The 17496-nt window shown below is 39.0% G+C and overlaps 2 protein-coding genes across 2 annotated transcripts in view; one reads left to right on the plus strand and one right to left on the minus strand.

Annotated features, from left to right (window-relative positions):
* Positions 1-6821, minus strand: part of LOC311057984 (homeobox protein PKNOX2-like) — a 91223-nt gene extending 84402 nt beyond the window's left edge. The window contains exon 1 of the mRNA XM_084075214.1: positions 6697-6821. The gene's annotated coding sequence lies outside the window, so the exon portion shown is untranslated. The remainder of the gene's footprint in view (positions 1-6696) is intronic.
* Positions 6822-9324: 2503 nt separating this feature from the next.
* On the plus strand, positions 9325-17281 carry tmem218 (transmembrane protein 218). Its single transcript, XM_084075222.1, has 3 exons — positions 9325-9674; positions 10601-10703; positions 16330-17281. The coding sequence occupies exons 1-3, from the start codon at positions 9565-9567 to the stop codon at positions 16462-16464; spliced, it is 348 nt and encodes a 115-aa protein (XP_083931348.1). The 5' UTR covers positions 9325-9564; the 3' UTR covers positions 16465-17281.
* The last annotated feature ends 215 nt before the right edge of the window (positions 17282-17496 follow it).

The raw sequence follows: 17496 nt of genomic DNA on the forward strand, positions 1-17496 counted from the left end.
TGGACTGACCAACTAATAACCAAAGGGGCAAAGGCATAACCCATCCACTATCATTTTGTCAACAAGTTCCAAGGAGGCTAATCTCTATGGCACCATTTGTACCTGCCAACATTCAGACATACAACAACAGAAGTACTAATTATGCTAGTGCTTATATAAATAATTTCTACTTGTACTGCCTATTTTTGTTATAGAAAATACAAACACAAAAACATTTATTTACTGGTCATTGTATTGATAACAGCACAACAGTACTGAAGAGCAGCAGTTGCTTTTAGAATAGACACGTTTTTAAGTAAAACAGCAAATTGATATATTGGACATAAACCTCAATACATACTGTAGCCTACAGTATTAGATTTTTGGGCTGAGTGAATACCCATCTTGGTTGCCAAACTCTTAAGTCTTAACCAGTTTCGAAGACTATAAAATTATAGAATATTTTCAAGGAAAAGTAGGGACAGTATATTTTTTCCCATACATTTATTCATGTTAGAAGGAAGTGCAAATATGCAGCCACACAAGTGCTTGGTGGGATTTTCTCTGCTTTGATCTGCTGTTGAATTCAAATAAAATATTTTGAACCTCACCCAGCTCAGCTGTTACCAAGACTCTCAAATATAATAAATTCAGGATTTACTGGCAGGCTTCATATTTCTCTCTGTGAAGCTGTATTAATTTATTAGGATTATCTACATTCCAGAGATAAGAAACAAAGACACAATGAGGTTCAACGTCTTGTTAAAGGTCTATAAATGCAGAATTTATAATAAGCTGTTGCTAATTTGATTTTGTGTTTGATCCTTGAATAATAACCATTGATGTCTATAAATAAGATTGTTTTTAATTGTTTCTGGTAAGAAAAAAATTAATGAGATAATAATAAGTAGAAATGATAAAAGCGAAATACAAAACATATATTTTTACAAATATTGAACTAACATGAAAGTAGTAAAACAACTTGGCTTCCTACATATTCAAAGAAATACATTAAGTTTTAAACTAAATATTCTGCAGTTGTATGTGAATCCTGTTATTTGACTAGTCAATTCTATGCCACGTCTTTGAGGTAATTTATGGAATGTGCTCCTGCTGGTATTTAATTTCCCCTGTCTCAAAAAGAAATGCAATCAAAGTTCTGATGCTAAAATCATTACCTAACGACTAAAGTCTTTGTATGACTTCCTCCATGCTGTGCATTCAATTTTATAGCCCACTATTCAGGCAGCTACCCTTGATTGTTGTCTGAGGAATGTCTGTAAAAGTCAGGCCTCAAACAATTAATATACTTTTTATAACGTTAACATTAAAAGGTTTACATGAGCTTCTCTGAGAGTGGATTCCAAAGTACCAACCTTGATCGATCAATTGATCGAGCTTGGTACTTTAAAAAAAAAAGAAAATTTTGGGGGACTTTTCTGCCTTTATTTATAGTGTATAGTAGAGATGGAAAGGAAACAGGGACAGAGAGATGGGGAGAGACATGCAGCAAAGATCGTCGGGAACGAGACTCGAACCCTCGATGTGCTGTCAGGCTACGTTAGAGCCTAAGTGCCCGGACCGCTAGGCCAGCGGTCTGGGCCGAGCTTCAATCAATCAATCAATCAATCACATATTAACCATATATAGGATTTAAAAGCAAGTCTGCATCCAGGCTTCCTCAATACAATGCAAACATTTTCAATACATTATGTTCAGTGGTTTAGGGCCAAACCCCATTGTGTGTCATATTTCAATACAACTTTAAAGGCATGGACTATTAAAAAAGAATGTTGAGGTGTGTTGCAATTTCCATGTTTTATGCTGTGCAACATGTCTTGTGTTTTGCCTGAAACGACACAAGCAATACTGAAAATGACACATCAACTTTGTAGTGTCATGGGAATCTTTGGAAGAAATCAAAAGGAAGGAACCAAAACAATCACTGTGAATTCTTCTCTGTCACCACAACAACACCACAATATTGCGTGGAACTTTGTGAATGCCATAATGACTTTTATTTTACTACCGGCATTTTAAAAGTAGCTGATGCTCTGTAATGTGAAAGAAAAACCATGCAAACTAAGAAAATGTAACATATTTATCTTCTGACTGCCTACCGTGCACTAGTTAACCTTCATTTTCCAAGGTTTACAAGTGGTGATTCTGCTCTTACTAGTTGATTACCAAATTGGGGAGAATTAATCTGAAATATTATTGCATACAAATTGGATTGCGTGACTGTAGCCTAGCAACTTCTGTACTTTTTTACAGCCTTAGCACAAATGTATTTTCATGACATGTCTATGTCTCCTCAGAGTGAATGATTTGCCTATCGCACGTGATTCCGACAGTATGGAGGATCGTTAAATCTGCCGGGCTCTCTTCTTGGGAGCATAAATCAAACCAATCCATCTCCCTGACCCTCAGTCCCTGGTGGCTTACTTAGAGCCATGCCAACGCAGCAGTGGCGGTGGAATGAGCAAGGGTAAGCATGCAAAGGCTGTCTTTAAGCTGAGCTGTCTGACGGTATAAACAGGCCTCCGTGCCTCCTCCTGAGAGCAATAGGGATCAACCGGGCTTAGTGGGCATGGCCTGCGAGGGCCCAGACAGGGCCAAAACATGCAACACGCAACACAATTGTCTAAAGAATTGCTGCACTATTGAGCATAAAAAAAGAGACCCTGCCCCACATCACGTTGCTCACGGGCCCGGAACAGGACCTTGATGCACTCCACTGAGGATACCCGGCAGACTAAGACCTTATGAATAATTCTGAACACTTCTCCCTATTTCTTCCAGGGTGATTTAAGAAAGTAAGACCCTCAAAAACAATTAGAGATCGCGCTATCTGACTGCCAAGGAGAAGGAGACTATAAAGTGAAGTGAGGCCTATTTGTTGTAACCAGCCCCCCCCCCCCCCCCCCCCCCCCCACCTCAATCTTCTGTGACAATGAAGCACTTATTACAATACTTTGGGGCTACAGTATGAAGACTAGTACTAGAGGCAATGGCGAAGGAAATGACAACACATTTGCTAGTCCTTTAATTTCCTCAATTGCTTTATAGCCATACATAAATGCTTAAATTGGTTTGTAACATATGCTCTCCTCGCTCTGTTTACTTCCTTCATTTAGTGTGACTGAATCACTTTATTAGTGATTATCCCCCCAAAAGCTACAGGAAAGGCACAGCATCACACCCCATAATGTAATTTACCCATAAAGTAGGAATGGGAATATGCAAATAGTAGCTGGGTGTTTTGCAGCTTCAAATATGCCCCGAGGCTGCTTGTCCAATGACACAAATCATCAATTAAGATCTCAGCAGGGTTTAGGGAGATCATCTAAATTGGCAAAATCCCTATCTGCCAATATTTAGAACCATGTGGGGTGCACAACAATGAAAACAAACAACGCTATTGTTCATCATCACTAGTGATGCTGATGGTTATAGACTGAGGTTGTGGGTGTATGTGCCTGTGTGTGTGCCTGTGTGCCTGTGTGTGTGTGTGTGTGTGTGTGTGTGTGTGTGTGTGTGTGTGTGTGTGTGTGTGTGTGTGTGTGTGTGTGTGTGTGTGTGTGTGTGTGTGTGTGTGTGTGTGTGTGTGTGTGTGTGTGTACGCTTTTTTTTTTAATACACTTGACTTGAAACATCGACACCAACTTGAAACACTGGCCTACAGCAGTGCTTCTCAAACTTTTGTATGTCAAGGACCTCCAAATTAATGTTTTTTGGCCGTGAAAATATTTTATGCCAGGGGCCCCCACACAAGATTTGTGTTATAAAAATAGTTTAAAAAATATTTCAAATTTTTCACATTTGTTTCAAGATTGTTTGGAAATAGCAGATCTACAAGCTCGCAACGCATCACCTTGTGAGCTTTTAGATCGACTATTTTCAAATAGTCCGATGTAAAAGTGAGGTTAAAGTGGTTTTATGCTATATTATTCAATTTAGCTGGAGGCCCCATGGAACCTCCTCAAGGACCCCTGGGGTCCCCGGACCCCACTTTGAGAACCACTGACCTACAGAACTTTCCATTCAGTGTTACAGATACATTCTTCTCAGGTCTATGTTTTGTTCCTTGTGTGATTTTCTTTCAGTATTGTCCATTTTCCACACAATACTAAAAGAAGGGAAGTAATGTTTTTGAATAGTACAAATGAACAGTACAACAGTGGTAATTCCAGCTAAATTGATACGGCTTTACCATAACATGCAACATTATAACATGATGGAATATGTGCTTTGATCATCACTAAGCTACTGCATTTGTTATAGGGCTGGGCAATACATTGATATTATATTTATATTGTGATAGGAAACTACTGTTGATATCATCTGGGAGTTGGATATTAATAATATTGTGAGATGGCATAAGTGTTTTCCTGGTATGAATCATTTAGACCTTATTTTATACTTTCAGAGATTCTCAAAATATTTCACAAATAGCAGATATACAAGCTCACAACGCTTCACAATATTGTTTGAAAATGTTAAAAGAAGTTGTCACCATATGATATTATCGTCACAATATTTATATATTTGCTAAAAAATATTGTGATATTTGATTATGTCCACATCGCCCCAGACCTAATTTGTAATCATAGCAAAAACTCTCACACAAGTTATGATAACATAATTCATTCTCCAACTTTTGAGGCACAGGCCAACACTAATGACAATGTTGTGAGTGATGGTATTTTAGTTACATTTGTTGTAGGTCATTATGAGTTTAATGTAGAGACACAATTAGTTTAAAACTTTAAATATCTGGTCATTGCTGTAGGATACTGTATGGCTTTGTGCTCAGAACTAAAATATTCCAAAAATACTAAAAGTATTTAATTATATGATTCAAAGTGTTCAAGACTGTTCTTTATGCCAATCGTAAGCAATCTTGTAAACTGCTCATTCATGCAATTGTGGAATAACTCAGTCATCTGAAATAGAAAACGGTAAGCAGTATACAAAGAGAGCCAGTGTTCAGTGTGGGAGTTCTTTCAGGGCAGGGTAGTCTAAAGGTAAACATTAGCCCACAGTGTTGCAAACAGTTTGGTCTTAATCTGAAGTAGACTTAATTTAAACTAAAGATACAGAAAAAATGAAAAAGTTATAAAGATTGCTAAAGTATAATAGATACACTTAAGACATTCTAGTCTACTCTTTTCATCTGCAAACATTAGTAAATTGTGTATTTTCTTTGAGAAAGATAACAACTATTTAGTCGAGAACATTAAGGATAAGAACTGCAGGCAATTGGTTAGAAGCTACATACATAAGTGTAATTCCAACATTTGCAGGCAAACTGAACAGTAAACGGGCTACGGGCACTAGTGCAGATTATCTCTCCAACAAAATGTTCTCTCTTTTGAGTTGTCTAGACTCTTATTTCACACACACACACACACACACACACACACACACACACACACACACACACACACACACACACACCACAGCAATTCCAGCAAGATCCATTGTAAACTATAAACCTTGATAAAAAATCTGTATTGGACAAATTTTAGCATGCCAATCATAAGAGTATATAAGGAATATATTAGCATTTCACAAACTAGTAACTTCCATTTGTATTGCTGTCACCAATCACCATCTAGGCTAGTAATAGTCCAACGACCTCAGAAATAAATCTGGACTAAAAACAGATAGGCTTTTTACATCAACTTCATATTGAGTAAGACCATTAGGCTAAGTATCAAATTAAACATTACATTAAAATCCTCGAAACGACCAGAATTCAGTTGTCCTATGTGGCAATAAGGAGCCAATTGATCATGATCAGTCTATAAAAAATCTGGCATCAATATGTACTTCCAAAAGTAAAAGTACTCATTATGCAGAAATGTCCCATTTCAAGTTTGCAAAATCTAAATCTCTATCCAAATCTTTTGAACATAGCAGATATACAAGCTCACAACGAGTCACACCTCGACGCGTTGTGGGCTTGTATATCTGCTATTTTCAAGAGGCCTATCACCTTTCACATCAACTTGATATTGAGTAAGACCATTAGGCTAAGTATCAATTTAAATTTAAATCCTCGTGAAACGAGTTGTCCCATGCAGGTGCTAAATGATCATGATCAGTCTATAAAATATCTTCTGTCCTCCTGTATTCATCCATATTCTCTCTAGAATCACATGCTTATTCACCTGTCACAAAATCACAATTGCTCAAACACACAAACACACGCACATAAACTTGGTAAATACTATAATAGCTAGAACTGCACCACAGACATTATTACCAACAACAACACATTATAATCCGATCGCTGCATCATGCAAAAAAAATCCAATGGTCTTTCAGTCCGGCACAAAAATGCATCTCCTCTCCCGTTCTCTCTCTCTTTTCTCCCCCCAACAGCCCTCCTCCTCCCCTTCCTCACCCTTTTCTCCCTCCTCCCTCTCCCTCTCTCTCTCTCTCTCTCTCCCTGTCTCTCTCTCTCGCTCTCTCTCAGTCCCTCTCTCTCTCTCCCTGTCTCTCCCTCTCCCTCTCTCTCCTCTCTCCCTTTCTCCCTCTCTCTCTCTCTCCCTCCCTCCCTCGCCTCTCTCACTCTGGCCTGGCGTGTCTGTATGAATAATGTCCTGCCTGTAGTAATGAGGAGGGGGGGGGGGGGTAAAAAGCCGCCGTGGTGTCTGTTATCCCTGCTAGTCCATGTTGCTCTGACATTGAAAATGAATGACAGCTTACCTGAATGCCAATCTTCATCAGACTGACACCAGGCTGACAGCACAGCCTATACTCCTCGACACCAGCGGTGACGTCACTCCGCCACGCGAGACCCCTCCCACCACCAGCATCAAGCCCTCTCCTCTCATTTCACCACTGCTGACTGCCTCTGTCTCTCTCTCTCTCCACGATATACACACGTTCTTTTTAACCGCGGATCTGGCCAGCCCCCTGTTGGTGCCCATCAATAATTGCACCCTTCAAAGAAAGCACTTTGTCCCAATGTTTCCCAGTGTCGTAAACAGGGGTCTCTAATACTCTCTCTACACATCTTTGTCTATACTCAGTCTCAGTCAGTCTACTACTATGTCTGAAAGAATACCAAAACGCCTCGCCCCAAACACAGTCGCCCCGGGGCGAATCCGGCTACCTCGGAACGGTCGCCAGTCGCCAGAATACCAGAATACCTGGTATTCCTAAACGTAACCTCAGTAAACTATGCCTAAAACCTAACCTTATTCCTTAACGTAAACTCAGTAAAACTATGCCAAACCCTAAACTTATTTCTAACCTTATCCTCAGTTTAAAAAAAATAATAATACAACAAGAATACAAGAACCGCTGGGTGCGAGGCTGCGAGCGGTCCGCGAAAAACAATGGGGGTGAGCGTGATTTGGGGCGAGTAATCCGGATACCCTCTCGACCCACCTTTGTCTCTACCAGTGATGTAAAAAGTACTACATTTTTTGTATTAAGTAAAAGTATCAATACTGCAATGTAGAAAGAAACTAAAGTCTGCAATTAAAAATGTACTTGAGTAAAAGTACAGAAGTATCGGCATCAAACTGTTTACTGTAGGCCTACATATTTGTATGTTTGATTAGGCCTACTACTGGTTTATATGATGTTTTTGCATAGTATTGTACATTTGTATGCCATTAAATGTTTCAATGAATTGAATACACAGGACCCCAATGGAAACAAATAGTTCTTTCTTGGGTTCAATCCAATTTGTATTAAACTGTACTTTCTGTGTTGTTGTTTTTTAAACTGTTAATAAAGTATTCAATCAATCAATCAATCAATCAAAAGCAGACCTTGTATGGAACTGTAATTTCCTGTTCTTTTTTTTTTGCAAACTGCTAATAAAGTATTCAATCAATCAATTATTCAATAAATCAAATGTACTTAAAGCATACCAAAAGTAGGAAGTAGCCTACTCATTATGCACAGTGTCCCTTTTCACAAGTTTTCAAATGTATACAAATCTTGAAAATAGTAGATCTACAAGATCGGCTTGTAGATCGTCTATTTTCAAATGGCCAAAATATATATAGGGCTGAAGTGGTGGAGTGTGTTTTGTAATAATAATCCAAATCTACCAAGTAACTACTAGTAATGAAAAAAGTACTGCAAAAGTACAATATTTGACTCTGAGGTGTAGTGGAGTAAAAGTAAAAGTGTAAAAAATTGGAAATACTCTAGTAAAGTAAAAGTATAATTTCAATGTTATCAAGTAACATTTTTGACTTAAAGGTAGGGTAAGTGATTTTTTTTTTTTGGTTTGTTTTTGTTAAAAAGGTTTAGTATTATATTCTGATAGTAATTGATTGATTGATTGATGTACTTTATTTAGTAAAACATGAGAACAACAGTACATGGAAGTACAAATTCACAATACAAGGTCTACTAAACTGGAAGACTCATTAAGGACTGAGCTTGTTTAAGAAGAGATCCCCACATGCACACAAATCATGATGACTTATAAGAAACAGACAGATATACACAACGTCATACAATCAGCTTACAGGTATGAAGAATGAAAAATATGTACAAGAGAAGAAATAAATGGGGAGGGGGGGTTGGGGGAGTAGGTTAAGACTTAGACAGGGGCCATTTTCGAATTGCAGCCTCCTGAAGTTGTATCTTTAGGGCAGTTTTGAAAGTGAGTTGCGTTTTACACTCCTTCACTCCTTTTGGTAGGGCATTCCACATTTTTGTTGAATAGCATGAGAATTAGTTCATTCCCTTTGTTGAGCCAAATCTGGGTTGAACATGATTCGTGGAGCTTCCTCTGGTGTTATGATCATGGACTTCATTAACGTTTTGTTTTGGAAGTATTTTGACAAATCATTGCTACAGAGCATTTGTTCGGTCACAGGGGTCTCTCCAGCTCTTTAGTAAACAGATTATAGTATGCCTACATTTTCAGGTAGGTGACAAAAATTAAGCCAATCAGGAGAGAGCCCCGAAAATGCATTTTCTGTTTAATAAAGAGCTGCTGGAGAGACATGGGAGACTCCTTTTACTGAACAAACACTCTAGCAATGAGTACTATCAGATCATAATATAGAGCTATTTAACACTTATTTTAAGCAAAGTAAATCACTTATCCTACCTTTAAGTATAGCACTTGAGTAATGTACTTTCCACCACTGCGCATCAGTCACTCAACCCCGTTCCTCAAGACGCAGACGCGCTCCTCACTCAAAGCGACACATTGGACTACATTTCCCAGCATCGTTTTCGCCATTCAGTAAAAAGCGCCCCGAGTGGCTGTGCTTAAACTCCCATCCAGTGAAATTGAAGTTCATTGTTGCCAAGACGACGCGTGCAGAGCTTGTGTTGTTGCTAGGAAGTTGAGCGGTGCCATGGAAAAGCACACTTTTTGAAGCTGTGGAACGTTGCTAATTTAAACGTATATTTCCCTGATTAAAACTCAGTTGTACGTTATTTTTAGGAGCGTACACTCTTAATTTCAGAGGTACATTATTATGGGGGAGTATAGCTACCGTCTGTCGAACGCTTTTCATCTTAAACACTTGTCAACACACGATAAGCCTGCTATAACACTGAGTTGATAGTATTAATAACCCGTGTTTAAGAATAATGGCCACCACGGTTTTGGGCGTTGGTTTGGGAGTTTTCATCATTACCCTCGTCTGGATTCTGACTCTAGTGTTTGCGATCATCGTTTTGAGGGGATCTGGGTCGACAAAGTAAGCAGGAGCAACACACACACACACACACACACACACACACACACACACACACAATCATGGATCTCCATACATGGGCGACACACACCCCGCATCCCATCATGGATCCACACACACACACACACACACACCATCATGGATCTCCATACATGGGCGACACACACCCCCCATCCCATCATGGATCCACACACACACACACACACACACACACAGTTTATTAACCAACACCTGCAGTTATGCTTTGAATAGGCCAAAATGATTTAGATCCCAATGCATTAATTACTGTATCTAAATGTTAGTCTAGATACAAATTACTAGTATTGCTGATCTACATTTGATTGAGAAGTTTGATTGCTCCATTATTATCCATTAAAAAATGGAGTCCACACATTGAAATAAAGCTCCTAAGTTTGAATCGTTTATAAATTTTCGATCATTAAATATCTTCTTCAGGCATTGCTCCAGATTACCCTGCCTGCCCTGCAGTATGATACCTTCTCACTAATCCTCACTACCATGTACCTGCTAGAGAGAATCCTGTGCCAAGCTGACACAAGCACGTGCTCATGATTTATGAACCTGTCACTTTTATTGCATAATCGCCTATTAGCAATTATTTGAGAGAATCACAATTATTTTTGCATAATCATCCGAATCGTTTCCAATTCATATGTATGAATTAATCTGTTGTAAAATAGTGGGAAAAAAACACATGGCGATGCGTTGTGAGCTTGTGGATTGATATTGCCACTATTTTTACAAAGCCTAAAAGGCCAACAGAAATGTCATTGTTGTTTATGTTCCTGTGTTCAAAGAAGCAAATAATCGTCAATCGCCATTATTTGTATGACAATGAATCGTCGACTAATATTTCATGATGGTGACAGCCCTACTAAGGCTGAATGATGTGTGTTGTCTTTCACCAGGCTATTGGTGATCCCGCTCCTCCTCGTGGCTCTCTTCATCACTGTAGCCCTGGTGTTTTTCCCTCGCAGGTCGGAGACCACCTCTCCTGTCAGAGAGATGGAGGTGAGCATCATGCCCTGCCTTTTGAGACATCATGGACCCTTACACACCACGTCAAGCCCACGCACACACACACCCTTGAAGAAATGTCCAAATAGTGCCAATGGGTCTCCTATAATACATTCTTATAGAACCCTTAACAGACGACGTCACACACTGACAAGAACAAGTATGCGTGCAACCAGTATGCGCGCAATGAAACCCATTCTATCAGGTCTCGCTAGGACGTGCCTCACTAGCCAACACACAAGAGGGGGTTGGGGTGCGCACCCCGAAACAACAGGTTGGGAATTGATTGCGTGAAACAATCACCTGTGCGTCCAGTCTCAATGTTAGTAAACATATAATTGGTCTATATTTGCAGCTTATAGCAGTCAAAATATAAATTGACAAAAATTAGTTTTCCATAATTTGAATTATCATCAAGTACCTTGGATGAATACAGGACGTAATTAAACTGGACTTTGAGGATATAAGCAATTCTAGAATGTTATAGTATTTGACAGCTTTTGGTGCACTACATTCTCAGACACAAAGACCACTGAAGATTTGAAATCCATGACTAAATGACAAAGTTTAAGGTCAATCATGCTTAAATGTTAGCACTTCCCTAATGGCTAGCATGCTTTATGGCCAATGAGAAACTACATGAATGATAGGAAAAGGCTACTTTATTCACTTACTTTGCATTCAGACATCACTTTTCTCATTCACAAACAAAACAAAACAATGCTCAATCAAGGCATTCACAATACCACAAATCTGTACAGCTGGAAAAAAAAAAATAAAAAAAAAAGAAGAAATTATATATATATATATATATATATATATATATATATATATATATATATGCAGTACTTTTACTTATTTTTTTGTATTTGTACATTGTGGTATTGCTACTTTTACTTAAGTTCAAAACCGGACATAACTACCATTACGCATATCCAATGTCATGCTGTGGTCCTCTATTTGTTTCTACTCTGTGGCATTATAGTTGAGCTGCTTCAGCATCCCCTAGTGGACAAAGTTGCAGACAGTGCACAAAGACAAGCAGCCTCAATATGATAGTTATGCATCAGGCTTTGGCTAATAGCAAAGCGACAAAGCTAGATGAGGCCAAATGGTGTTTATTATCTCTATGGCATTAATGTAACATAGCCGCTAGTCTTAGTGAAACGGACCTGAATGGCAACTGTTGTTGGACCGCATTTTTACGTCTACACCAAATCTCTTCGCCAAAAATAGCCAGTCTACAAGCTCACAACGCGTTGCAACACGCTGCGTTGTGAGATTGTAGATGTAGTGTTTTTGGCTTTCAAGTGTTTAATTTGTGTTCCAGTGTGTGCTGTACATCCAAGAGTCGCTGTGCAGGATGGCCGGTACGGTTAACGGATGTTGTTATTTAGGACATTTCCATTTCAGTAACCGTTACACCCCTTTAAGGAACGCTGCTGGAAACACTACTAGAAAAAAATATTTAAATGTAATAGTTTAGGCATAGCCTAAATCAGTGGTTTCCAACCTTTTTTCCTTGGAGACACCCTTCTTACAATATAGTTATTGTACGACAAATAGCCGATCTACAAGCTCACGTGTAGCATCATGACGCGTTTGTGAAAAGCGTTTTGCTTTTGAAAATATAATGGCATTGACTGGTGTCAACAAAACAGAACTTGATAAAATTCTTGACTGTACAGTACAGTACGATCAGAGGTTGATCTTCAAGAGTGCCTCTGATGCTGCGAGTTAGAAGAACAACTGCCTTGCAGCAGAAAAATCAGGTGTATCCCCTGTTTGTTGTTAACCATTTAAACCGTATATGGTTGACCGGAGTCCCTCAGGGCTCTATACTAGTGTATTTTCTGTTTTATGTTATTGCTGAAAATAGCTGATTGACAAGCTCATTTAGAGCTTGTCGATCTGCTATTTTCTGCAAAGGCTTTCCCCACAATACAGATGCTGGGGCTTAAGCGGTTAATGACCCCTAATGTTATCCCCATGCTGTCCAAATGCAACAATTACGTGAAAGGAGTCAGGACATAAAACATTTTCGAGTGCATGTTTGCAGTTATAGGAGGTACTGTTCGACAAGTAAGTCGGATTGCAATTTAAAGTAGCAAGTCATATTTAACTATTCAACCATAAACAAAATGATTTCAGTGTGTATTCTGAGGAGTTCTGTCATATGACCAGCATTGTGATTCGGCCAAATAAAGACCTATTTTCATAATGCCAGGTGTACCATGGTGGACCTTGTCACATGCGTGCGTGCGTGCATGTGTGAATGAATGAATGAGAGACAAAATGGGTATGTGCTTGTCATAAAGACCCGTTCTGCTTTATCTTATTCCAACAGCAACACAGAACAAATACACCCCCATGTTGCCTGCTGGCCAGTAAGCCAGCCAGATCTGCCAAGCAAGCTGCCACCCCACAGAAATAGCAAAGCAGAGCGCTGTCCTGGCCACTTTACATTTTATAGCCTTTGTGTAAGAAAAAACAGAGACACATGGGAGGAAGGAACATGTCACTTCCTAGGTTTCTGTGCAGTAAAATCAGCTAATGTTGTCTACCTCAGCGAATGAGGCTCGTAGCTAGTGGAGCCATGATTAAAATCAGGAATGATAATGAGGTATGCTAATGGTGTTAAAAAAGTGACTGCCACCATTACAACATTTGGTCTAATTTGTATTCCTGTGAAAATCCCTTTCAGGTTACTGTTAAATATATGCATCAAAAGTAGTGTGGGAGTCTATTTAAAGCAGCTCAAAGGCTGTAGAAAGTAGTGCATTGCAAGGTTACCATAATGATTCAAAATTTGTATATATATATTCAGCAGATCTTTTAGCAGAAAACACTTATTATATGATATTGTGAGTCTTATTTTTTCTTACTTAGTTCGTTTTTCCCACCATATAAATCTTTGTAAATTACCACGATGACAAATCGTGGAATAATGTGCGCAAATTGCATATAATATTACTTAATTAATTCAGCCGATATCAATTTGATGACTGATAGCTATATCAGTCCATCACATATCGGTACCGGCTGATATAAAAATGGATAGATATCAAAGTTATTCCTGATATGATGACAATGACATAGTTACAGTATGTGCCAAAATGTTGACACTAGAGTAAAAACAGCTCTTATATACAGTAGACAATGTCTACAACCATGGAAATAGTCGGTTATCGGTAGGCAAGCAGAACTTGCAGAGATCTGAGCTCAGACGAGCGCACTAGTCTAGTTTTCTTAACGATGGTTCTATCGACACTTTTTTTGATTAATCTAATAATCGGGAAGCACATCTTTTGGGGATACGTAATTAATTTTATTCTCATGAACAAATCGACTAAATTGCTTAGTCTGATTAACCACTTTAGTTTTGCTGTACAACCGTCATGGAAAAAATGTTGATCTTCAAGCTTACACTAGTGTGAACTTGTCATTTTTGTATTTTTTAAAATTGCACCCTTAATCACAAACATAAGGCAAACTTGCACACATGGCAGCCAGTTTCATTTCATTCTGATGGTCAAAGGGTTTTGTTCTCAGATCAGATTTATTCTTCAGTGAACCTGCACAGATGGCACACTAAGCTTGACATGGTATCCTGATTGATAACTACCTTGAATTGTGTCAGCATGTGTGTGTGTGCACGCACCAGCGGATGTGTGCACTTGTGTGCAAGTAACTTGCTGTAAGAAATGTGTAACCTCACTGCTGCTAACTGAAGTAAAATATCATAGTGCCAATTAGGCTAGTCCCAGACCAAGGGTGGGGTGTGGGGGTGTTTTGCAAAAGAGCCCCCTGCCTTTCTGGCTTGCTCCCTCCATTGTGCTCAGTGCTGCATTAATAAAACATGGACCTTGCTCTGGGTTGCTGCTTGCTGCCTAATTGGCAAATTAAAAGTGAGATGCATTAAATTATTTCATAAGAGACAATATGCCCCACTCTGTTTCCCCTGGACTCTAGCACAGGGCTGTCAAACTACTGGTGAAGGGGTCCAATCTGTCCCATGGGATCATTTGGGGAAAAAGTAAAACGAAAAGATAGAATCATTTCAATCATTCACTGTCTTCTCTGTAAGCACCGACATGACACATGAAGCTCTAATGGGATTTGTATTTGTTTTATTTATTATGCTGATGCATCTTTGACTGTACTGAGGAGTATTTGGGAGATGGTGCCAATGCATTGTGTTGCAGAAGCCTGACAGTGCCAGTGGACAATATGCCAGTATACAGTAGTAATCAAAAAAGTACATTTGATTGTAGCCAAGGGACTCAACCATTGGCAATTTCATGCACTTTTGTCCTAATTGACTATGGCCTACCCTGCCACACTGAAATCTGCTTTTTTTAAAGGAGGATTTCAGATAAGAATTAGGCTATGTCTGGAAATGGGAGTAATCATGAATGACAACGTTGTTACAGTGCTTGAATTGGTTTGGTACTCACTGGTACAGACTAGAGTACAGTGTTTTCCCTACTGTAGCCTACCATTGCCTTGGGGAAGCCCCCTACTGTACCATTGAATCAGCTCTACTTAGACCCTGCATATCTCTGCTGTCGGGCAGAAACGAGCTAACTCCAAAATGTTACTTTTTCCGGAAGTTAGGAGGTTGGACCTCCAAGCTCACAATGAGGTTGGACGTCAAAAGGGTGTGGAGCTTAGAGTTAGCAAAACCAGCTACTCCACCCCTCTTTGGTGGAGTTAGCTGGTTTAGTAGACAGTTTGAGGATCCCATGGAGTTAGCTGGTTTTGTCAGAGGCGCTTTTTAATACTTTTCATGGGTTCAATATTTTTTAACCAACACACAGTTCAATAGCACTGATTTCCAAAAAAAAGAAAAAAAAAGAAAGCTGAACAATGGAGTTAGCTGGTTTCTGCCAGACAGCGACGATTATGCTAATGCAAGTTCATATCGATTGGTAAAACCACTGAGGAGACACATTTTATAGTAAGATTATCGACACACATGAAATAAATACCAAAGTACTGCTTTTTGCTTTAACTTTGAGCCTTTTCCACTTGATCTACAACACAGCTAGCGTTGCCATTGTATAGTATGGTTTGCATTTCAAGATATTAAAATGAGCAACAATTCCACAAAGAACTGCAGGATTATGCACACTTTAAAAATACCTTTGGGTTTGAATCAAATGTAATTTCTAGAAAACAGCATCTTTGTTGATATTACCAAATAGCACAACTTTAATTACACTCTGATGTTACAATATGTACCACAATTGGCAATGCACATGGTTAAAAGTATTGAAGAATGATGGGAGTGATTTGATTACTTTGTCCACTGAAGGAATAGTAATGATTTGTTTTGCACACGTTGATTGCTTTTAGTCACATCAGTTAACCCATCACAGATGTAGGCCAAATTAACATTACACTGTTCCATTAACTTATGTTAATTAAAATCACTTAAACACACATTTTCCAAACCAAAAAGTGACTGGGAAAGTATGGTAGAATACTGTACTGTACTTGGCATTAACCACCTCACACAGCGCTCTCATGACATCTAGTGGCTAAAAGAAGAAACAATCAATTGTCAACTTGGGGTTGGGGTAAAAATGGACTCACCCTCTTCTACTTTCTTTTACAGATAGTGGATTCGTTCTTCATTGGCCGTTACGTGCTGCTGTCAGTTGTCAGTGCAGTGTTCCTGGTGGCCCTCTTCATGATGCTACCCCTTCATTTCCTGGAGCCGGTATATGCCAAGCCCTTAAGAACACACTAGAGCTGCCATGGTCAAGTTGGCAGCAGGACTATATTTTCAGTGTACACAGCTCGAGATGAGCAGGGCCAACAAGAGGCCCCCCTTCGTTTGGTAGTGGACTGCAGAATGAATCCCAAACAAAAACAGTGGGAGAGCCAGTGTTTTCTTTTCAGTTGTAGTATTTGCCATTTGTTGTAGGTTAAAGGGCCAACTTATATACTTCAAATATAAATTAGAAGTTGGCTCCACAAACAGCCTGCAGCTTTCACCTCAGGTCAGGTGAAAACAATTGCTAATGCTATTGCTAATTATAAAAAGAATGTAAGTATGTAACTCCCATTTATTTAGCAATAATGCAGATGCAGTTTGGCTCTATGTAGTCTCACTCAGACTACAGCCAAATTTCAGGTCTAAAAATACATCTACTGTATGTACCGCTAATGGAAAATAAGTAAAATAAAAAATGATATGCAGATAGATAGATAGGATATATATCTCTGCTGTGCGGCAGCAACCAGCTAACTCCAAAATGTTCATTTTTCAGGAAATGACTAAAACAAAAAAAAAGTGGAGATAGGTTTTGTTCATCATTGATAAGAACAGCTGACCTCCAAGCTCACAATGAGGTTGGAGGTCATAAGGGGGTGGAGCCTGGAGTCAGCTAAACCAGCTAACTCCACCCCCCTTTGGTGAACTTAGCTGGTTTAGCAGAAAGTTTGAGGTTCCAATGGAGTTAGATGGTTTTGTCAGAAGCGCTTTTTAATACTTTTCATTGGTCCAATATTTTTTTAATCAATACACAGACGTAAAGGGTGTTCAATGGCCCTGATTTATGGGGAAAAAATGCAAAAGCGGAAAAATGGAGTTAGCTGGTTCCTGCCGCACAGCAACGATTTTATATAAAATGTATGTAAAAGTTGTAATATTTTTTGTTGGTAATTATAAAAGCAATTTCACAAAACCTGACTCTAAGCCTAAGGACTATTCAATCTAGGACATATCAGGTCCACTGCTTTATAAACAATTGCCTAGATCCAATTACTCATTAAATGT

The sequence above is a fragment of the Gymnoscopelus microlampas genome, assembly GCF_963454915.1.
Source record: "Gymnoscopelus microlampas genome assembly, chromosome: 12".
In the NCBI taxonomy this organism is placed as follows: domain Eukaryota; kingdom Metazoa; phylum Chordata; class Actinopteri; order Myctophiformes; family Myctophidae; genus Gymnoscopelus; species Gymnoscopelus microlampas.

Bases quoted from the DNA above. Each gene is read 5' to 3' on its own strand.
- tmem218 (XM_084075222.1), top strand. From the start codon at position 9,565: ATGGCCACCACGGTTTTGGGCGTTGGTTTGGGAGTTTTCATCATTACC. The intron at 9,675-10,600 runs GTAAGCAGGAGC...GTCTTTCACCAG, and splicing joins AGGGGATCTGGGTCGACAAA to GCTATTGGTGATCCCGCTCC. The intron at 10,704-16,329 runs GTGAGCATCATG...TTTCTTTTACAG, and splicing joins CTCCTGTCAGAGAGATGGAG to ATAGTGGATTCGTTCTTCAT.